Genomic DNA, 24,247 nt, shown 5'->3' with positions numbered 1-24,247 from the left:
CCACTGCCTCGAATCCTTAACTTCCTCAAATTTCCTCCTGAGAACTATCCTCTAATACTACTCCATGATCTAGTTACTCTACCGTAACTTTCTCCCTCTTCTTTAAAAAAACATTCATCGGGTGTGCTACCCCTTCCGCATTTTGTAAGGCGCTTTTGAACTTCTCCTCCCTACAAAAGCATGGAAAATAGCTAGATTTATGCACATATGTTAAACTTTTCTCGGGTCTGATGGACCGTTTCGACTCCAACAACATCATTCGCCGTCCATCATCTTCGAATACACGCAACGCAGACATTTTTAACTTGCGCACAATCTGGTTCAAATCATGCAGATGTACACCATTATGCATATGTGCTCGATGTTGCGGAGGGTTCTCGATGGATTCTCCCACTAACCTACCACCGGTACCACCACCAGAGCACCTTTATGTTTTAAGTAGGTGGGATAGTCAAGCCTAAATGCTTGGCACTTAGTGCTAGTATTAGGTAAAATCCGGCATCCTCCAAGATTATGATCAACTCGGAAAGAATAACAATAACCCTCGGCGCAACAATCCAATTGGGTCATGGCCTTGAAGGGTGTTAGAGCACTTAATTTGAGACCATAAGTAACCTGTAAGACCCTGTAAGAGGGAATTTGGTTAGCGCTGTGCTCGTGCCGTGATTATTACCCTGATTTAACGCTTGTATACATTCACAACTGAGTCGACTGGCATCTAGTCACGATTCAAATCCCTCTGCCACCAGTGAGATTTTAACCGTGAGCTAAAAACCAGAAGAGAAAGTCACAAAAGTTGATCGTGCAAGTCCGTCGACCTCCGATTGTAACTTCACTGGAATGTTCACAAGGACCCCTCTCCCAGCATTTCCGAGTCTGACTGGTATTTCCACGTACCATTTCAATGGGGCTACACTTAGTTGCTGGCAGCCCTGCATGGTCAACTTTCGTCACTTCCTTATGTATAGCTCATCCTTCGGGATTCAAAGGACTGTGTATGCTTGTGACATCCTCGAGGCTGATGGGGCAGTGCAAGAATGCGTTGGATAGACTAGGCGACACGCTCAAATTCACCCTTCTGGGGGTTCCCGATCATGGGAGCCTAGAGAATATTAGCGGACTATTAAGGGAAATTTGGCACGGGACACTTTCCTAAAACGGACCGCCAAACTCGACATACCCTACAATTCGCATTGCCGAATTTGCGGAGAGTAGAGAGAAACCCTCAAGAACTTTCTTTGTGATTACTCAGCTTTAGTTAGAGCCACACAACGGACATTAGGTAAACCATTTTTTGAGAACCTCAGAGAGATCTTTAGCTGCAAGGTGGGGGAGCTGATTTCCTTCGTGAATACTATGGACTGACTCTGAAGTTCTGAGCCAGCTGTATTCTGCCCCTTGCTCTTACTACAGCAATTATGGTCTTAGAAGTTTGTGGTATGAAAACGGCGCACGACGCCTTCCTTATCTTAAGGGATTTCTTTATCACTTGCTTTTAATAAGGCATAATTTTCAAAGGAAATTAGAAGGCTCCCGATGGAGCATTGGGAAAGACACTCAAAAGTGTCAAGGACCTCATCCATATTTCACAAAAAAAGTGGACCCTTCTACGAAGCTGTGTCTAGGTGCTGATGGACATATGCGCTCACTATTTAATCCGTGATCAACTTGAGGTGTTTTCTTAGACCGCCAGTCAAGGTTTGATCCACGACCTTCGGTTGTGAATGGCTTAGTACTTTAGTCACTATGTCAGACAGGCTCATTACAGTTTCCTCAAAAAAAAGTCTGGATTGATATTTAACAAAATAATTTCTTTATTACAAGTAGCGTCTTAAATAATAAACTAGAAATTGCCTAATTAATTATGGTAACGGCCAAGGTAATCCGGTGAAATCGACTGGTCCTCCAAGTCCTGCATCGGCTTCCAGTAAACTCATGATCACGGCCATAGCTGCCTCGTCGTTCCCATCGGACGTTGTGTTATTGGACACATCATTGAAGGAATTACTAATCATAGACAGCTCTCCGTCGTTAGCTACCGAGTTGAGGTGAATATAAAATGAAATTTGAGCACGGAAACTTCAATGTGAAAGGATAAAGCCATACCATTGTCCGAATTCGACAGGAAATTATTTCGGACATTATTGTAGGTTGGAAGCGTCCCATTTGGTCTGTTCAAAGTTGGTGGTGGAATCCTTCTATCTGCTCCAAGCTCCCCGCCTGAGGTACTGTTTTCGCCCGAGGAAACGTTTAGACTCGGCCGGCTATCAGGATCAGGACTACTTTCTACGTCCAGAGAAGAATATTTTTTAAGGATATTTTCATACGTTTGATATAAATACCATATAATGTTATAGTCAATTACCTGCAGAGGAGTCGCTAATGCGCCTTTGATAATCTAGAACTTGCTCAGCTATTTGTCGACCTATTTTACTAGCTTCTATATGAGTGTTAATAATCCTATGAATATCACGTCCATTAGCTAAAAATTGAAACTGGTTACGTTACTGAGAGTGCGATGCTTACTACTAGGGCTTACGTTGATTAAAGAAGTCAAAGTTTGTAGAGACATTATTAGGGCCGTCTGGCCTGTATCCGGGGGCCTCTCTGTAGTCAGTTCTGGAATGAATTAAAATGAGCAAGGATATGCAGGGGTTGAGAAATTAAAGTATAATTGCGAGGTGCATTGGAAAGTGGTCCTAGATCTTCTTTCATACCAAGAAGGGTATGACAGAATATTTGGTTAAAGTAATGATTCTTCAGGTTTTCAATGGATGCCCCGCAATTATACTCATTATCGACAAATCCTTACAGTATGACGGAATTTTTTGCTATCAAGTACTCCACGTCTTTTGTCCAAGGATTTTTGAATGCTTTCCAGTCGCTTTGCAATCGGATAAAATAGTTATCCTTTGTTCGAAATCGGTATATCAGCGTTGTGACTTTTTCGGTGGTTTGCAAAGCTGCTTTGTGCGATTCAGCTATGGAAGGGATGTCCTCGTGGTGATAATATTCATACATACTTGTACCGAGAAGTTCTTGAGGTAGGAATCCTAAAACGAGTGTTGCTCTGCAATTCAGGAAAGGATGATGTAGAAACGGATGACAGTGTGAACAGGAAATCTTTCAATGATACCTCTGATCAACGAAAAGGAATTTACCGTCCATTGCATGTCTAGACATAAACTGTATTGATCTAATATTTGGATAGTTATTGGCTGGAGGATTTACATTTGGAGAGAGGACATTCGGTGGTATCCTGCCCACTGCCACAAGACATGAGAGGTTACAGGAGTCACTATCGGATTCTGTTTCCTGCTCTTCAAGACCAATCTTGGCCGGTGCCCATGACTTCAGGTATCCTGTGCATTGGATTACGCTATACTTTTTATCCGAGTTCAGTTTGTTTTTCCGTCGATGACTGCTTGACGTCGAGTCGCTCTCCTCCTTGATTTGTGCGGAAATTTTACACTTCATTCGACAAAAGAACGAGCGCCGGGCTCCAGGACATAGCCTCGATAATCCTTGTGGAACATCAGTTTTAACAGGAAGCATAGCTATAAAAAAACATTTCTTGATAATGACTTTCTTCGATCTATTCGTTTTACGTACTCTTCGCATCTATCAGCCGCTCCCTAGGACTCAAGTCTGATGAAGAAAGCTGCTCTTTCACTTTGGCTACGTCTTTTGGATGCAGGATATCGAACCAACTCTGACCTAGTAATTCACCTTGTGTATAATTTAAAACCTGGTTTACTGATTCTGAAACGTACAGAATACGCCCTCGGTCGCAGCCCACAACGAATAGGAATCCTTCGGCAGCTTGAAGAATTAACATTTTCAGTTCTTGGTCAGACAGGAATGTAGGTTTGTAATGTCCTTCCGTATACGAATGCACAGCCCCTCGTATTGTTTTCAAATGCTGCACTGCCATCCTGAGGACCGTGAGCTTATCAAGTTTTCGGGACATAGCGTGGCACATGGGCACCATGGCTGACAGCTCTGTTATGTAGGTGTTCATTTTGTCGCGTCTACGTTTCTCGATTTCGCTATGATTTTGTCTGGAAAGGAGAAAAATAAAATATATGTATTTTGTTGAAGTCTAATATATAACATTAAATTTATTTGATTATTTTAAGTTTGGGCAAAATAATAGAGGTCAGAGGTTACCCGTTTAAGGCTATGGGAAGGATTCGCAGGAATAAAACCAAATATGGAGGAACAGAAGGAGAATAAAGTGACGGTGCAGGGCTTCGGAAACCCAGTGCCGACGACCTCAGTGTCTCAATAGTGGGAACCTTGACTACTGGAACTGGCTCCATTGACGGACCCTTTCAGAAGAAGTTCCTTTCTTCGCAGATCACCCGCGATGGCTACCCCCAGTGGGAAGTGCGTAGCGGGAATCTTCGATGAGGAAGAATCCTTGAAGCCGAATCACCCGAGCGATGTTTTAGGCAACGATCAGCCTGGAGCTGCCTTTACTGCCCAGGGAGTGTGTGAATTCATAAAGGAGCGCAGGAACATTCACCAGAATATAAGGGCCACGATAAGAGGCATCCTTTTGGCGTACGGTAAGATCCAGGACGAACGAGGGGGAAAGTCGTTGATTAAAAAGTGAACCAGGCAACTCAAGTAACGCCTGTTCAAAATACAAAAGGGTAGAAACCAGGGAAGAGGCTGCGCGAAAAGCTGAACGACTCAACAGGCCAGCAAACCTTGAAAAGAAAAAAGGATTCAACTCCAAAAAAGGCGGAGCTCATGAGAACTACGACTGAAGCTGCCGGTGGAACTATTGCAGCGGCGACCTCGAGAAAAGGGGCCGGACCTTCAAAGGCGGTTCCGGAAGATTGGAGGAAAGTGAGACTGCGGAAAAGAAATGATCGGAGGAAGATAAGACCGGAGGTGATTATCATTTCCAAACGAGGTGAAGGGTCATACGCCGACATTCTCGGGAGAGTGAATACAGACACGGAACTCACCAACTTAGGAGACAATGCCAGCCGCATTAGACGGTCCCAGAAGGGAGTCCTTATGTTGGAGCCTCAGAAATCCAAGAATGTAACCGCGGACAAATTCTTGACCCAAATCGGAAAGTCGTTAGGACAGGAAGCCGACATAAGGGCTAGTAGGCCGGAGATCACTATAATCTGCAAAGATTTAGATGAAATCACGACGAAAGAGAAGTAGTTCGATCTTCCTCGACTACAAAAGCCAGCGGTGGAAAGCCCACGGGGGAACACAAACCGCCATCATCAGCCTACTAATAGGGAACACGTTCAAACTGTTAGCAGCAGGGAGAGTGAGAATAGACTGGTGTTAAAGCGGAGGATTAGATGCCTTGGCTTCGGTCATATTGCGAAGGCATTCACTAGTCCAAATGACAGTTCGAAGCAATACAAGAGATGCGCAGTGAAAGGCCACAGCAGCAAGGACTCCGGAGCTGATCCAAATTGCCTTCTGTGCAAAGGGAAGGAGGGTGTGGATCATCGGCACATTGCAGACAGCAGCAGGTGTACGGAATACAGGAGGACTCAACAAGGAGAAATCAACCTCAACCACTACGAGGCGGCGCAGTATCTACTCTCGCAAACCATCCGCGAGAAAAACATTAATATAGCCATAATAAGTGAGCCATATCGAAACCATAGTGGTAGCATTTGGGTGAAAGACCAAACGAGCTAAACTGCGCTATGGGCTTGTGGGGAACAAGCCTTCGAGGAAATAATAGAACACCCGGAGGAGGATTTTACCAGAGCGAAGGTGAAAGGCATTTACACTTACAGCTATGCTCCACCAAGCGCTACACTCGCCGAGTATGAGTAGATGCTTCCCGCTCTGATTTTGGATGCAAGAGGACGTTGACCGACCATAATAGCAGGCGATTTTAATGCGCGGACTCTTGCATGGGGCAGCCGGACAACTAATGCGAGGAGACGTGTTCTCCTCAAAGCATTCGCGGAGCTAGACGTGGTACTGGCGAATGTTGGGGCTTTGTTCACTTTCCGGGGAAGGGGTCTGGGGTCTATAGTGGACCCGACATACGTGAGTGCCACTTTAGCTAGTAGAGTCGCTTGGCATGTGAGTGAGGACTATACTGACATCGACTACCAGGCAATCTGCATAGAAATCAAGTGCGGATAAAGCTCGAAAAAGAGTTCTCGCAGAATGCCCGGTGGCATGCTCGGCTGGACAGCTGGATAGTTTTCCTCGGCGCTCAAACACGAAATATCCCTGAATGATATGGCTAGAGAAAAAGCCACACAAATCACCCGATGGGTGACAGAATTATGCAATGCTACTATGCAAGAAGGCTCCCCACTATTCAACCCAACTACTGGTGGAACAATGAAATCCGCATGTTTCCAGGCATGGAGGTGACGGTCGAGAGGAGGCAGACAGGCAATTGCGTGGCCACCTAAAAGAAGCCATTCGGAGGAGTAAAAAGAACTGCTTCAAACAGCCATGCCGACATAAACCCTTGGGCGAGGTCTACAGTGTGGTAATGAGAAGGCTGCGGAGATCACCCCAGGTGACCTGTCCGCGTCTCCTGAAACAGATTGTTACAACTCTGTTCCCTCACCACGAAAATAGGGAAGGCAAATGGTTGTCCAGCTAAATGAGGGCATAATACCTCCAGTAACTGTCGAGTAGTTGCGGGAAATATGTGATAGGATTGGTGACAATAAGGTCCCAGGTTTGGATGCTATCCCCAACCGAGCTTTGAAACGGGCAGTGAAGATTAGGCCCGACCTTCCCGCCAACACCTTCGAGGCGTGCCTAAAAGAAGGAATATTCCCTGTCCAGTGGAAAAAGCAAAAGTTGGTGTTGATTCCGAAACCTGGCAAGCCACCTGGAAACCCAGCGTGGTATCATCCAATTTTTCTGCTAGATTCCCTTGGGAAGATGATGGAGAGAGTCGTTTATAAAAGACTCTTGCCCATCGTCGAAGTCAGCAATGGTTTGTCGGAACGCTGGTATGGTTTTCGACGTACCCACTCTACGGTGGATGCAATTAACATGGTGGTAAACCTGGCAAAAGGTACACCGATTTCTGGCGGCTGCTGTGCCGTGTTGGCGCTAGATGTCAAAAACGTATTCAACTCGGCAAACTGGAACAGAATTAGAGGGGCGTTGGCTGACATGTGTCCCCGGATATTTAGCGAATTTGGTGGAAAACTACCTTTTAGAGAGGACTCTCTGGTACGGGACGGATGAGGACCCCAAAGAGTACATTGTCGGCGCTTGCTCTTCCCGTCCCAGAAGAGACTACGATTGTCGGCTTTGCTGATAACCTAGCTGTGGTGGTTACAGCAAAACACCCAGAAGATGTGGAGATCTACGCGATGGAAACACCCTGGCGGACGCCAAAACGAAAGGGGTCTTAATAATCAACTGCAGGAACAATAACACTGTGAAAGCGAAGGTCGGTGGATATACGGTCGTATCAAAGCTGGCTATCAAATGCTTGTTGGTAATAATTGACACCAAATTGTGCTTTAGGGAACACCGAGAATATGCATGCCAAAAGGCAGCCAGTGCCACGACGGCATTTGCAAAAATGTTGCAGAATATTGGTGTGTCGAAATACTGCCGAAGATTTCTGCTAGCCGGAGTGTTGCGCTCTATCCTGCTCTACTCGTCACCTGTGTGGACAGAGGCGCTTGTAAACTCTCAGAGACGGAAGCAAGTGTACTCGGTTTACCAACTGATGGCTTTGAGGGTTTGCAGTGTTTTAGAACCACATCAGATGAGGCAGTATTGCTGGCGGCAGGCATGATCCCTGTCGACATTCTGGGTAAAGAAATGAGTGTGCTGTACCATGCAAGACTTATGGAGGGGTACACAGAGCGTCAAAATGCGGCATGATCTCTGGCAAAGCAGATGGGACGAGTCTACAAAAGGTCGGTGGATGGACAGGGTGATTCCCAACATTAGGGTGTGGCTTGAGCGGAAACATGGAGAGATCAACTACCACATTACCCAGTTCCTCACGGGACACGGTGGTTGCTACAGGCAGTATCTGCACCGCTTCCGGTTGGATGATTCTCCGAATTGTCCCAGATTCGGTGGCATACCGGAGGATCCAGAGCATGTGATGTTTCATTGCCCAAGATTTGCAATGGTGAGGAGGAGCTTATACCAAATGCTGGGCGGGAGCGTGAGCCCGGAGAACTTAGTTGCAGAGCTACTGATGTCTGAGGATAAGTGGCTTACGGTTTGCTCCGCAATCATGCAAATGCAGAAGAAGTCGCTGAAAGAACAAAGAAGGAGGAAAGTCGCAAGTAGAAGAAGGACGAGTGCCTAAGGGCAAATCTACCCCGCGAAGTAATGCCTAAATGGTGGTCCTGCGGGGCTGAGACTGGAGAGACCGTGATGGTTTGTAGTGGGTGCGAGTCCCACAGGCGCCGGCTGTAACTCCGGCGGTTGGGCGACGGTCTGGGGCGCACGTGTGGGCTTACAAACCGAAGTAGATCCTTACAAACTGAAGTAAATTCTTCATAAAGCAAAGTGCAATATTGTAATGATGTTGTGTTCACTTATCGTTTCCCTACTCAACTCTTTAAACCACCATCAAACCTGACCCTAAAAGTACTCCATTTTCGTACTTTATTTCTCCCGTCATTTCCAGGAAGGTATTTAATTCGATCACTAAGTTACAGTGAGTGCTCGATGGCTTATGTTGATTTATTAACAAAGAAGTTACAAACTGGAAGCTAGTCGTTTTAGGTATGAAAGGTTTTGTGGATCTCCTATGAATGTACGATGGTTTCATTTATATTGTTTATATTTCCCATATTCATTGTGTGTGTCCGACTACTCATTTCAATATGATTCTGACATTTTATTATATATTTTAATATATATGGTTGCTATTTACCCTTTAGTGGGTTATAGCGCATCAACAACACCTACACGCCTTCACTCGCAGTTAACTGAAATGCCCTTCAGCACCCACGATTTCCTAAGCCGCATTCACTCTTTCTCAATTGTCCTGTGCCAAGTGCCCATGGGAAGACCCAACCTTCCCCATCTGTGGAAAGTAAATTTATTCCACCGCATGGCGTAGCTCGCAATGCAATTGCGGCCACTTGTGTGATCTCTCCACTGCCACTTAGGCCTTCCGATCACAATGCGTACGAGTGCCAGGTCTGTGGGCCGACCAAGTTTTTTGTTTGAGATAGTGTCGCACCAGTGCATTCCGATGATATGACGCAGATAGGTGTTAGTGGCCGAATTCGACCAACAGGTGAGGAAGTATCCCAGGAAGCTAACAATCTTTGGCCGTGAAAGCCTAACCGCAAATACTAAAGCTTCATCGACGTGTTCGACATGCGCTTTCTTGCCTCTATTCCAGCCAGGCCCGGGAATGTGTGGGGTCCTTTGAACACTTCAGTCCCTTACACATCATCTTATAAAAACTTCATTTTTCCTTCACCTATGCTTGGGTCCCCACTGGAATAAAAACCACCCACACAAGTGACATCCTGACTATAGAGAGATGAACTTAATTTGTGACAACAGAACCTACCAAAGGTCAATTACCCGAGAGATCATCACAATCATTAATTCATGATTAAGGAGGATAATAGCAAATAAATACATAAATCAGCTTAAGAGAATTATCATTAAGAACAGCAATCCTTTTTGGACATCGCCCTAAGGGTGGTTTATCGGAAAACTTGAAATCGACACCAAAGTTACATAAAACTAGCAAAGAGAGAAATTATTCCAGCAAGGAAACTCGATCTCCATCACCTAAAGTAATAAGACAAGTAATCTCCCACTTCTCAGTTCGTGCCATTTAACTGTTTTACTGTTCATTACTACTTATCTAGTACAAGATTGAAGATGGCTACGTAACTGAAAGATACACGTGGAAGCCGCTTAACATCTTCAGTGCCCAAAATTGAATAAATACAATCAACACTAAGGGTAAAACTAGCGCCTAGTCCTTGCGGTACAGTTTGTTCAGACAGTAGAAATGAAAATTTCCACGACCCCCGCGGAGGGGCTGGCCGAAATCGAGGAAAATTGAAAATTTTTTCAACGACCTCCGGGTCGTAAAAATTCGCAAAAATGCAAAATCGTCGGATTACTGTGGGCGATACCTCGTTCGAACGGGGAGGCGACCCAGATTCAGGAAATCCAAGAATTTTAACGCTACGACCACAGAAACGCCAGATATCGCAGAAAATTGACGGTCGGAGGGGCTGGCCGAAATCGAGGAAACTTGAAAATTTCCACGACCCCCGGGTCGTAAAAATTCGCAAAAATGCAAAATCGTCGGATTACTGTGGGCGATACCTCGTTCGAACGGGGAGGCGACCCAGATTCAGGAAATCCAAGAATTTTAACGCTACGACCACAGAAAGGCCAGATTTCGCAGAAAATCGACGGTCGGAGGGGCTGGCGGAAATCGAGGAAAATTGAAAATTTCCACGACCCCCGGGTCGTAAAAATTCGCAAAAATGCAAAATCGTCGGATTGCTGTGGGCGATACCTCGTTCGAACGAGGAGGCGACCCAGATTCAGGAAATCCAAGAATTTTAACGTTACGACCACAGAAACGCCAGATATCGCAGAAAATCGACGGTCGGAGGGGCTGACCGAAATCGAGGAAAATTGAAAATTTCCACGACCCCCGGGTCGTAAAAATTCGCAAAAATGCAAAATCGTCGGATTGCTGTGGGCGATACCTCGTTCGAACGGGGAGGCGACCCAGATTCAGGAAATCCAAGAATTTTAACGCTACGACCACAGAAACGCCAGATATCGCCGAAAATCGACGGTCGGAGGGGGTGGCCGAAATCGAGGAAAATTAAAAATTTCCACGACCTCCGGGTCGTAAAAATTCGCAAAAATGCAAAATCGTCGGATTACTGTGGGCGATACCTCGTTCGAACGGGGAGGCGACCCAGATTCAGGAAATCCAAGAATTTTAACGCTACGACCACAGAAACGCCAGATATCGCAGAAAATTGACGGTCGGAGGGGCTGGCCGAAATCGAGGAAACTTGAAAATTTCCACGACCCCCGGGTCGTAAAAATTCGCAAAAATGCAAAATCGTCGGATTACTGTGGGCGATACCTCGTTCGAACGGGGAGGCGACCCAGATTCAGGAAATCCAAGAATTTTAACGCTACGACCACAGAAAGGCCAGATTTCGCAGAAAATCGACGGTCGGAGGGGCTGGCCGAAATCGAGGAAAATTGAAAATTTCCACGACCCCCGGGTCGTAAAAATTCGCAAAAATGCAAAATCGTCTGATTGCTGTGGGCGATACCTCGTTCGAACGGGGAGGCGACCCAGATTCAGGAAATCCAAGAATTTTAACGCTACGACCACAGAAACGCCAGATATCGCAGAAAATCGACGGTCGGCGGGGCTGGCCGAAATCGAGGAAAATTGAAAATTTCCACGACCCTCGGGTCGTAAAAATTCGCAAAAATGCAAAATCGTCGGATTGCTGTGGGCGATACCTCGTTCGAACGGGGAGGCGACCCAGATTCAGGAAATGCAAGAATTTCAACGCTACCACCACAGAAACGCCAGATATCGCAGAAAATCGACGGTCGAAGGGGCTGGCCGAAATCGAGGAAAATTGAAAATTTCCACGACCCCCGGGTCGTAAAAATTCGCAAAAATGCAAAATCGTCGGATTGCTGTGGGCGATACCTCGTTCGAACGGGGAGGCGACCCAGATTCAGGAAATCCAAGAATGTTAACGCTACGACCACAGAAACGCCAGATATCGCAGAAAATCGACGGTCGGCGGGGCTGGCCGAAATCGAGGAAAATTGAAAATTTCCACGACCCTCGGGTCGTAAAAATTCGCAAAAATGCAAAATCGTCGGATTGCTGTGGGCGATACCTCGTTCGAACGGGGAGGCGACCCAGATTCAGGAAATGCAAGAATTTCAACGCTACCACCACAGAAACGCCAGATATCGCAGAAAATCGACGGTCGAAGGGGCTGGCCGAAATCGAGGAAAATTGAAAATTTCCACGACCCCCGGGTCGTAAAAATTCGCAAAAATGCAAAATCGTCGGATTGCTGTGGGCGATACCTCGTTCGAACGGGGAGGCGACCCAGATTCAGGAAATGCAAGAATTTCAACGCTACCACCACAGAAACGCCAGATATCGCAGAAAATCGACGGTCGAAGGGGCTGGCCGAAATCGAGGAAAATTGAAAATTTCCACGACCCCCGGGTCGTAAAAATTCGCAAAAATGCAAAATCGTCGGATTGCTGTGGGCGATACCTCGTTCGAACGGGGAGGCGACCCAGATTCAGGAAATCCAAGAATTTTAACGCTACGACCACAGAAACGCCAGATATCGCAGAAAATCGACGGTCGGCGGGGCTGGCCGAAATCGAGGAAAATTGAAAATTTCCACGACCCCCGGGTCGTAAAAATTCGCAAAAATGCAAAATCGTCGGATTGCTGTGGGCGATACCTCGTTCGAACGGGGAGGCGACCCAGATTCAGGAAATCCAAGAATTTTAACGCTACGACCACAGAAACGCCAGATATCGCAGAAAATCGACGGTCGAAGGGGCTGGCCGAAATCGAGGAAAATTGAAAATTTCCACGACCCCCGGGTCGTAAAAATTCGCAAAAATGCAAAATCGTCGGATTGCTGTGGGCGATACCTCGTTCGAACGGGGAGGCGACCCAGATTCAGGAAATGCAAGAATTTCAACGCTACCACCACAGAAACGCCAGATATCGCAGAAAATCGACGGTCGAAGGGGCTGGCCGAAATCGAGGAAAATTGAAAATTTCCACGACCCCCGGGTCGTAAAAATTCGCAAAAATGCAAAATCGTCGGATTGCTGTGGGCGATACCTCGTTCGAACGGGGAGGCGACCCAGATTCAGGAAATCCAAGAATTTTAACGCTACGACCACAGAAACGCCAGATATCGCAGAAAATCGACGGTCGGCGGGGCTGGCCGAAATCGAGGAAAATTGAAAATTTCCACGACCCTCGGGTCGTAAAAATTCGCAAAAATGCAAAATCGTCGGATTGCTGTGGGCGATACCTCGTTCGAACGGGGAGGCGACCCAAATTCAGGAAATGCAAGAATTTCAACGCTACCACCACAGAAACGCCAGATATCGCATAAAATCGACGGTCGAAGGGGCTGGCCGAAATCGAGGAAAATTGAAAATTTCCACGACCCCCGGGTCGTAAAAATTTGCAAAAATGCAAAATCGTCGGATTGCTGTGGGCGATACCTCGTTCGAACGGGGAGGCGACCCAGATTCAGGAAATCCAAGAATTTTAACGCTACGACCACAGAAACGCCAGATATCGCAGAAAATCGACGGTCGGCGGGGCTGGCCGAAATCGAGGAAAATTGAAAATTTCCACGACCCTCGGGTCGTAAAAATTCGCAAAAATTCAAAATCGTCGGACTGCTGTGGGCGATACCTCGTTCGAACGGGGAGGCGACCCAGATTCAGGAAATGCAAGAATTTCAACGCAACCACCACAGAAACGCCAGATATCGCAGAAAATCGACGGTCGAAGGGGCTGGCCGAAATCGAGGAAAATTGAAAATTTCCACGACCCCCGGGTCGTAAAAATTCGCAAAAATGCAAAATCGTCGGATTGCTGTGGGCGATACCTCGTTCGAACGGGGAGGCGACCCAGATTCAGGAAATGCAAGAATTTCAACGCTACCACCACAGAAACGCCAGATATCGCAGAAAATCGACGGTCGAAGGGGCTGGCCGAAATCGAGGAAAATTGAAAATTTCCACGACCCCCGGGTCGTAAAAATTCGCAAAAATGCAAAATCGTCGGATTGCTGTGGGCGATACCTCGTTCGAACGGGGAGGCGACCCAGATTCAGGAAATCCAAGAATTTTAACGCTACGACCACAGAAACGCCAGATATCGCAGAAAATCGACGGTCGGCGGGGCTGGCCGAAATCGAGGAAAATTGAAAATTTCCACGACCCCCGGGTCGTAAAAATTCGCAAAAATGCAAAATCGTCGGATTGCTGTGGGCGATACCTCGTTCGAACGGGGAGGCGACCCAGATTCAGGAAATCCAAGAATTTTAACGCTACGACCACAGAAACGCCAGATATCGCAGAAAATCGACGGTCGGCGGGGCTGGCCGAAATCGAGGAAAATTGAAAATTTCCACGACCCTCGGGTCGTAAAAATTCGCAAAAATGCAAAATCGTCGGATTGCTGTGGGCGATACCTCGTTCGAACGGGGAGGCGACCCAGATTCAGGAAATGCAAGAATTTCAACGCTACCACCACAGAAACGCCAGATATCGCAGAAAATCGACGGTCGAAGGGGCTGGCCGAAATCGAGGAAAATTGAAAATTTCCACGACCCCCGGGTCGTAAAAATTCGCAAAAATGCAAAATCGTCGGATTGCTGTGGGCGATACCTCGTTCGAACGGGGAGGCGACCCAGATTCAGGAAATCCAAGAATTTTAACGCTACGACCACAGAAACGCCAGGTATCGCAGAAAATCGACGGTCGGAAGGGCTGGCCGAAATCGAGGAAAATTGAACATTTCCACGACCCCCCGGGTCGTAAAAATTCGCAAAAATGCAAAATCGTCGGATTGCTGTGGGCGATACCTCGTTCGAACGGGGAGGCGACCCAGATTCAGGAAATGCAAGAATTTCAACGCTACCACCACAGAAACGCCAGATATCGCAGAAAATCGACGGCCGGAGGGGCTGGCCAAAATCGAGGAAAATTGAAAATTTCCACGACCCCCGGGTCGTAAAAATTCGCAAAAATGCAAAATCGTCGGATTGCTGTGGGCGATACCTCGTTCGAACGGGGAGGCGACCCAGATTCAGGAAATGCAAGAATTTTAACGCTACGACCACAGAAACGCCAGATATCGCAGAAAATCGACGGTCGGAGGGGCTGGCCGAAATCGAGGAAAATTGAAAATTTCCACGACCCTCGGGTCGTAAAAATTCGCAAAAATGCAAAATCGTCGGATTGCTATGGGCGATACCTCGTAGGAACGGGGAGGCGACCCAGATTCAGGAAATCCAAGAATTTTAACGCTGCGACCACAGAAACGCCAGATATAGCACAAAATCGACGGCCGGAGGGGCTGGCCGAAATCGAGGAAAATTGAAAATTTCCACGACCCCCGGGTCGTAAAAAGTCGCAAAAATGCAAAATCGTCGGATTGCTGTGGGCGATACCTCGTTCGAACGGGGAGGCGACCCAGATTCAGGAAATCCAAGAATTTTAACGCTACGACCACAGAAACGCCAGGTATCGCAGAAAATCGACGGTCGGAAGGGCTGGCCGAAATCGAGGAAAATTGAAAATTTCCACGACCCCCGGGTCGTAAAAATTCGCAAAAATGCAAAATCGTCGGATTGCTGTGGGCGATACCTCGTTCGAACGGGGAGGCGACCCAGATTCAGGAAATCCAAGAATTTTAACGCTACGACCACAGAAACGCCAGATATCGCAGAAAATCGACGGTCGGCGGGGCTGGCCGAAATCGAGGAAAATTGAAAATTTCCACGACCCCCGGGTCGTAAAAATTCGCAAAAATGCAAAATCGTCGGATTGCTGTGGGCGATACCTCGTTCGAACGGGGAGGCGACCCAGATTCAGGAAATCCAAGAATTTTAGCGCTACGACCACAGAAACGCCAGATATCGCACAAAATCGACGCTCGGAGGGGCTGACCGAACTCGAGGAAAATTGAAAATTTCCACGACCCCCGGGTCGTAAAAATTCGCAAAACTGCAAAATCGTCGGATTGCTGTGGGCGATACCTCGTTCGAACGGGGAGGCGACCCAGATTCAGGAAATCCAAGAATTTTAACGCTACGACCACAGAAACGCCAGATATCGCAGAAAATCGACGGTCGGCGGGGCTGGCCGAAATCGAGGAAAATTGAAAATTTCCACGACCCCCGGGTCGTAAAAATTCGCAAAAATGCAAAATCGTCGGATTGCTGTGGGCGATACCTCGTTCGAACGGGGAGGCGACCCAGATTCAGGAAATCCAAGAATTTTAACGCTACGACCACAGAAACGCCAGATATCGCAGAAAATCGACGCTCGGAGGGGCTGACCGAAATCGAGGAAAATTGAAAATTTCCACGACCCCCGGGTCGTAAAAGTTCGCAAAAATGCTAAATCGTCGGATTGCTGTGGGCGATACCTCGTTCGAACGGGGAGGCGACCCAGATTCAGGAAATGCAAGAACTTTAACGCTACGACCACAGAAACGCCAGATATCGCACAAAATCGACGCTCGGAGGGGCTGACCGAAATCGAGGAAAATTGAAAATTTCCACGACCCCCGGGTCGTAAAAATTCGCAAAACTGCAAAATCGTCGGATTGCTGTGGGCGATACCTCGTTCGAACGGGGAGGCGACCCAGATTCAGGAAATCCAAGAATTTTAACGCTACGACCACAGAAACGCCAGATATCGCACAAAATCGACGCTCGGAGGGGCTGACCGAAATCGAGGAAAATTGAAAATTTCCACGACCCCCGGGTCGTAAAAATTCGCAAAAATGCAAAATCGTCGGATTGCTGTGGGCGATACCTCGTTCGAACGGGGAGGCGACCCAGATTCAGGAAATGCAAGAATTTTAACGCTACGACCACAGAAACGCCAGATATCGCACAAAATCGACGCTCGGAGGGGCTGACCGAAATCGAGGAAAATTGAAAATTTCCACGACCCCCGGGTCGTAAAAATTCGCAAAACTGCAAAATCGTCGGATTGCCGTGGGCGATACCTCGTTCGAACGGGGAGGCGACCCAGATTCAGGAAATCCAAGAATTTTAACGCTACGACCACAGAAACGCCAGATATCGCAGAAAATCGACGCTCGGAGGGGCTGACCGAAATCGAGGAAAATTGAAAATTTCCACGACCCCCGGGTCGTAAAAATTCGCAAAACTGCAAAATCGTCGGATTGCTGTGGGCGATACCTCGTTCGAACGGGGAGGCGACCCAGATTCAGGAAATCCAAGAATTTTAACGCTACGACCACAGAAACGCCAGATATCGCACAAAATCGACGCTCGGAGGGGCTGACCGAAATCGAGGAAAATTGAAAATTTCCACGACCCCCGGGTCGTAAAAATTCGCAAAAATGCAAAATCGTCGGATTGCTGTGGGCGATACCTCGTTCGAACGGGGAGGCGACCCAGATTCAGGAAATGCAAGAATTTTAACGCTACGACCACAGAAACGCCAGATATCGCACAAAATCGACGCTCGGAGGGGCTGACCGAAATCGAGGAAAATTGAAAATTTCCACGACCCCCGGGTCGTAAAAATTCGCAAAAATGCAAAATCGTCGGATTGCTGTGGGCGATACCTCGTTCGAACGGAGAGGCGACCCAGATTCAGGAAATCCAAGAATGTTAACGCTACGACCACAGAAACGCCAGATATCGCAGAAAATCGACGGTCGGAAGGGCTGGCCGAAATCAAGGAAAATTGAAAATTTCCACGACCCCCGGGTCGTAAAAATTCGCAAAAATGCGAAATCGTCGGATTGCTGCGGGCGATACCTCGTTCGAACGGGGAGGCGACCCAGATTCAGGAAATGCAAGAATTTTAACGCTACGACCACAGAAACGCCAGATATCGCACAAAATCGACGCTCGGAGGGGCTGACCGAAATCGAGGAAAATTGAAAATTTCCACGACCCCCGGGTCGTAAAAATTCGCAAAAATGCAAAATCGTCGGATTGCTGCGGGCGATACCTCGTTCGAACGGGGAGGCGACCCAGATTCAGGAAATCCAAGAATTTTAACGCTACGACCACAGAAACGCCAGATATAGCAGAAAATCGACGGTCGGAGGGGCTGGCCGAAATCGAGGAAAATTGTAAATTTACACGACCCCCGGGTCGTAAAAATTCGCAAAAATGCAAAATCGTCGGATTGCTGTGGGCGATACCTCGTTCGAACGGGGAGGCGACCCAGATTCAGGAAATCCAAGAATGTTAACGCTACGACCACAGAAACGCCAGATATCGCCGAAAATCGACGGTCGGAAGGGCTGGCCGAAATCAAGGAAAATTGAAAATTTCCACGACCCCCGGGTCGTAAAAATTCGCAAAAATGCGAAATCGTCGGATTGCTGTGGGCGATACCTCGTTCGAACGGGGAGGCGACCCAGATTCAGGAAATACAAGAATTTTAACGCTACGACCCCAGAAACGCCAGGTATCGCAGAAAATCGACGGTCGGAAGGGCTGGCCGAAATCGAGGAAAATTGAAAATTTCCACGACCCCCGGGTCGTAAAAATTCGCAAAAATGCAAAATCGTCGGATTGCTGTGGGCGATACCTCGTTCGAACGGGGAGTCGACCCAGATTCAGGAAATCCAAGAATTTTAACGCTACCACCACAGAAACGCCAGATATCGCCGAAAATCGACGGCCGGAGGGGCTGGCCGAAATCGAGGAAAATTGAAAATTTCCACGACCCCCGGGTCGTAAAAATTCGCAAAAATGCAAAATCGTCGGATTGCTGTGGGCGATACCTCGTTCGAACGGGGAGGCGACCCAGATTCAGGAAATGCAAGAATTTTAACGCTACGACCACAGAAACGCCAGATATCGCCGAAATCGACGGTCGGCAGGGCTGGCCGAAATCGAGGAAAATTGAAAATTTCCACGACCCCCGGGTCGTAAAAATTCGCAAAAATGCAAAATCGTCGGATTGCTGTGGGCGATACCTCGTTCGAACGGGGAGGCGACCCAGATTCAGGAAATCCAAGAATGTTAACGCTACGACGACAGAAACGCCAGATATCGCAGAAAATCGACGGTCGGAGGGGCTGACCGAAATCGAGGAAAATTGAAAATTTCCACGACCCCCGGGTCGTAAAAATTCGCAAAAATGCAAAATCGTTGGATTGCTGTGGGCGATACCTCGTTCGAACGGGGAGGCGACCCAGATTCAGGAAATACAAGAATTTTAACGCTACGACCACAGAAACGCCAGGTATCGCAGAAAATCGACGGCCGGAAGGGCTGGCCGAAATCGAGGAAAATTGAAAATTTCCACGACCCCCGGGTCGTAAAAATTCGCAAAAATGCAAAATCGTCGGATTGCTGTGGGCGTTACCTCGTTCGAACGGGGAGGCGACCCAGATTCAGGAAATGCAAGAATTTTAACGCTACGACCACAGAAACGCCAGATATCGCACAAAATCGACGCTCGGAGGGGCTGACCGAAATCGAGGAAAATTGAAAATTTCCACGACCCCCGGCTCGTAAAAATTCGCAAAACTGCAAAATCGTCGGATTGCTGTGGGCGATACCTCGTTCGAACGGGGAGTCGACCCAGATTCAGGAAATCCAAGAATTTTAACGCTACCACCACAGAAACGCCAGATATCGCCGAAAATCGACGGCCGGAGGGGCTGGCCGAAATCGAGGAAAATTGAAAATTTCCACGACAACCGGGTCGTAAAAATTCGCAAAAATGCAAAATCGTCGGATTGCTGTGGGCGATACCTCGTTCGAACGGGGAGGCGACCCAGATTCAGGAAATGCAAGAATTTTAACGCTACGACCACAGAAACGCCAGATATCGCCGAAAATCGACGGTCGGCAGGGCTGGCCGAAATCGAGGAAAATTGAAAATTTCCACGACCCCCGGGTCGTAAAAATTCGCAAAAATGCAAAATCGTCGGATTGCTGTGGGCGATACCTCGTTCGAACGGGGAGGCGACCCAGATTCAGGAAATCCAAGAATGTTAACGCTACGACGACAGAAACGCCAGATATCGCAGAAAATCGACGGTCGGCAGGGCTGGCCGAAATCGAGGAAAATTGAAAATTTCCACGACCCCCGGGTCGTAAAAATTCGCAAAAATGCAAAATCGTCGGATTGCTGTGGGCGATACCTCGTTCGAACGGGGAGGCGACCCAGATTCAGGAAATCCAAGAATTTTAACGCTACCACCACAGAAACGCCAGATATCGCCGAAAATCGACGGCCGGAGGGGCTGGCCGAAATCGAGGAAAATTGAAAATTTCCACGACAACCGGGTCGTAAAAATTCGCAAAAATGCAAAATCGTCGGATTGCTGTGGGCGATACCTCGTTCGAACGGGGAGGCGACCCAGATTCAGGAAATGCAAGAATTTTAACGCTACGACCACAGAAACGCCAGATATCGCCGAAAATCGACGGTCGGCAGGGCTGGCCGAAATCGAGGAAAATTGAAAATTTCCACGACCCCCGGGTCGTAAAAATTCGCAAAAATGCAAAATCGTCGGATTGCTGTGGGCGATACCTCGTTCGAACGGGGAGGCGACCCAGATTCAGGAAATCCAAGAATGTTAACGCTACGACGACAGAAACGCCAGATATCGCAGAAAATCGACGGTCGGAGGGGCTGACCGAAATCGAGGAAAATTGAAAATTTCCACGACCCCCGGGTCGTAAAAATTCGCAAAACTGCAAAATCGTCGGATTGCTGTGGGCGATTCCTCGTTCGAACGGGGAGGCGACCCAGATTCAGGAAATCCAAGAATTTTAACGCTACCACCACAGAAACGCCAGATATCGCAGAAAATCGACGGTCGGAGGGGCTGGCCGAAATCGAGGAAAATTGAAAATTTCCACGACCCCCGGGTCGCAAAAATTCGCAAAAATGCAAAATCGTCGGATTGCTGTGGGCGATACCTCGTTCGAACGGGGAGGCGACCCAGATTCAGGAAATCCAAGAATTTTAACGCTACCACCACAGAAACGCCAGATATCGCAGAAAATCGACGGTCGGAGGGGCTGGCCGAAATCGAGGAAAATTGTAAATTTACACGACCCCCGGGTCGTAAAAATTCGCAAAAATGCAAAATCGTCGGATTGCTGTGGGCGATACCTCGTTCGAACGGGGAGGCGACCCAGATTCAGGAAATCCAAGAATTTTAACGCTACGAATACAGAAACGCCAGGTATCGCAGAAAATCGACGGTCGGAAGGGCTGGCCGAAATCGAGGAAAATTGAAAATTTCCACGACCCCCGGGTCGTAAAAATTCGCAAAAATGCAAAATCGTCGGATTGCTGTGGGCGATACCTCGTTCGAACGGGGAGTCGACCCAGATTCAGGAAATCCAAGAATTTTAACGCTACCACCACAGAAACGCCAGATATCGCCGAAAATCGACGGCCGGAGGGGCTGGCCGAAATCGAGGAAAATTGAAAATTTCCACGACCCCCGGGTCGTAAAAATTCGCAAAAATGCAAAATCGTCGGATTGCTGTGGGCGATACCTCGTTCGAACGGGGAGGCGACCCAGATTCAGGAAATCCAAGAATTTTAACGCTGCCACCACAGAAACGCCAGATATAGCACAAAATCGACGGTCGGCGGGGCTGGCCGAAATCGAGGAAAATTGAAAATTTCCACAACCCCCGGGTCGTAAAAATTCGCAAAAATGCAAAATCGTCGGATTGCTGTGGGCGATACCTCGTTCGAACGGGGAGGCGACCCAGATTCAGGAAATACAAGAATTTTAACGCTACGAATACAGAAACGCCAGGTATCGCAGAAAATCGACGGTCGGAAGGGCTGGCCGAAATCGAGGAAAATTGAAAATTTCCACGACCCCCGGGTCGTAAAAATTCGCAAAAATGCAAAATCGTCGGATTGCTGTGGGCGATACCTCGTTCGAACGGGGAGGCGACCCAGATTCAGGAAATGCAAGAATTTCAACGCTACGACCACAGAAACGCCAGATATCGCCGAAAATCGACGGTCGGCAGGGCTGGCCGAAATCGAGGAAAATTGAAAATTTCCACGACCCCCGGGTCGTAAAAATTCGCAAAAATGCAAAATCGTCGGATTGCTGTGGGCGATACCTCGTTCGAACGGGGAGGCGACCCAGATTCAGGAAATCCAAGAATGTTAACGCTACGACGACAGAAACGCCAGATATCGCAGAAAATCGACGGTCGGAGGGGCTGACCGAAATCGAGGAAAATTGAAAATTTCCACGACAACCGGGTCGTAAAAATTCGCAAAAATGCAAAATCGTCGGATTGCTGTGGGCGATACCTCGTTCGAACGGGGAGGAGACCCAGATTCAGGAAATACAAGAATTTTAACGCTACGACCACAGAAACGCCAGGTATCGCAGAAAATCGACGGCCGGAAGGGCTGGCCGAAATCGAGGAAAATTGAAAATTTCCACGACCCCCGGGTCGTAAAAATTCGCAAAAATGCAAAATCGTCGGATTGCTGTGGGCGTTACCTCGTTCGAACGGGGAGGCGACCCAGATTCAGGAAATGCAAGAATTTTAACGCTACGACCACAGAAACGCCAGATATCGCACAAAATCGACGCTCGGAGGGGCTGACCGAAATCGAGGAAAATTGAAAATTTCCACGACCCCCGGGTCGTAAAAATTCGCAAAACTGCAAAATCGTCGGATTGCTGTGGGCGATACCTCGTTCGAACGGGGAGGCGACCCAGATTCAGGAAATCCAAGAATGTTAACGCTACGACCACAGAAACGCCAGATATCGCAGAAAATCGACGGTCGGAAGGGCTGGCCGAAATCGAGGAAAATTGAAAATTTCCACGACCCCCCGGGTCGTAAAAATTCGCAAAAATGCGAAATCGTCGGATTGCTGTGGGCGATACCTCGTTCGAACGGGGAGGCGACCCAGATTCAGGAAATACAAGAATTTTAACGCTACCACCACAGAAACGCCAGATATCGCCGAAAATCGACGGCCGGAGGGGCTGGCCGAAATCGAGGAAAATTGAAAATTTCCACGACCCCCGGGTCGTAAAAATTCGCAAAAATGCAAAATCGTCGGATTGCTATGGGCGATACCTCGTAGGAACGGGGAGGCGACCCAGATTCAGGAAATCCAAGAATTTTAACGCTGCCACCACAGAAACGCCAGATATAGCACAAAATCGACGGCCGGAGGGGCTGGCCGAAATCGAGGAAAATTGAAAATTTCCACGACCCCCGGGTCGTAAAAATTCGCAAAAATGCAAAATCGTCGGATTGCTGTGGGCGATACCTCGTTCGAACGGGGAGGCGACCCAGATTCAGGAAATCCAAGAATGTTAACGCTACGACGACAGAAACGCCAGATATCGCAGAAAATCGACGGTCGGAGGGACTGACCGAAATCGAGGAAAATTGAAAATTTCCACGACCCCCGGGTCGTAAAAATTCGCAAAAATGCAAAATCGTTGGATTGCTGTGGGCGATACCTCGTTTGAACGGGGAGGCGACCCAGATTCAGGAAATCCAAGAATTTTAACGCTACGACCACAGAAACGCCAGATATCGCAGAAAATCGACGGCCGGAGGGGCTGGCCGAAATCGAGGAAAATTGAAAATTTCCACGACCCCCGGGTCGTAAAAATTCGCAAAAATGCAAAATCGTCGGATTGCTGTGGGCGATACCTCGTTCGAACGGGGAGGCGACCCAGATTCAGGAAATCCAAGAATTTTAACGCTACCACCACAGTAACGCCAGATATCGCAGAAAATCGACGGTCGGAGGGGCTGGCCGAAATCGAGGAAAATTGAAAATTTCCACGACCCTCGGGTCGTAAAAATTCGCAAAAATGCAAAATCGTCGGATTGCTATGGGCGATACCTCGTAGGAACGGGGAGGCGACCCAGATTCAGGAAATCCAAGAAGTTTAACGCTGCGACCACAGAAACGCCAAATATAGCACAAAATCGACGGCCGGAGGGGCTGGCCGAAATCGAGGAAAATTGAAAATTTCCACGACCCCCGGGTCGTAAAAATTCGCAAAAATGCAAAATCGTCGGATTGCTGTGGGCGATACCTCGTTCGAACGGGGAGGCGACCCAGATTCAGGAAATCCAAGAATTTTAACGCTACGACCACAGAAACGCCAGGTATCGCAGAAAATCGACGGTCGGAAGGGCTGGCCGAAATCGAGGAAAATTGAAAATTTCCACGACCCCCGGGTCGGAAAAATTCGCAAAAATGCAAAATCGTCGGATTGCTGTGGGCGATACCTCGTTCGAACGGGGAGGCGACCCAGATTCAGGAAATCCAACAATTTTAACGCTACGACCACAGAAACGCCAGGTATCGCCGAAAATCGACGGTCGGCGGGGCTGGCCGAAATCGAGGAAAATTGAAAATTTCCACGACCCCCGGGTCGTAAAAATTCGCAAAAATGCAAAATCGTCGGATTGCTGTGGGCGATACCTCGTTCGAACGGGGAGGCGACCCA

General features: G+C 48.1%; 1 protein-coding gene across 2 annotated transcripts in view; it reads right to left on the bottom strand.

The window, feature by feature from the left end:
- Positions 1-1,790: 1,790 nt before the first annotated feature.
- The window catches only part of LOC119650009 (protein cycle), a 94,624-nt gene continuing 72,167 nt past the window's right edge, over positions 1,791-24,247 (bottom strand). Inside the window, exons 4-10 of one of the 2 annotated variants that reach the window (XM_038052477.1) lie at positions 3,613-4,061; positions 3,137-3,557; positions 2,813-3,070; positions 2,540-2,619; positions 2,366-2,482; positions 2,107-2,286; positions 1,791-2,035 (exon numbers count right to left, since the gene is read on the bottom strand). In XM_038052477.1, the coding sequence (XP_037908405.1) occupies positions 1,863-2,035; positions 2,107-2,286; positions 2,366-2,482; positions 2,540-2,619; positions 2,813-3,070; positions 3,137-3,557; positions 3,613-4,061 (1,678 nt within the window). In that variant the 3' untranslated portion in view covers positions 1,791-1,862. Of the gene's footprint in view, positions 2,036-2,106; positions 2,287-2,365; positions 2,483-2,539; positions 2,620-2,808; positions 3,071-3,136; positions 3,558-3,612; positions 4,062-24,247 lie in introns of those variants that run through there. The other variant, XM_038052478.1, reaches the window with a different exon arrangement.

This window comes from Hermetia illucens, chromosome 2, assembly GCF_905115235.1.
Source record: "Hermetia illucens chromosome 2, iHerIll2.2.curated.20191125, whole genome shotgun sequence".
Classification (NCBI taxonomy): Eukaryota; Metazoa; Arthropoda; class Insecta; order Diptera; family Stratiomyidae; genus Hermetia; species Hermetia illucens.
Note: the sequence above shows the minus strand (reverse complement) of the source record. Positions and strands in the feature narration are given on the sequence as shown.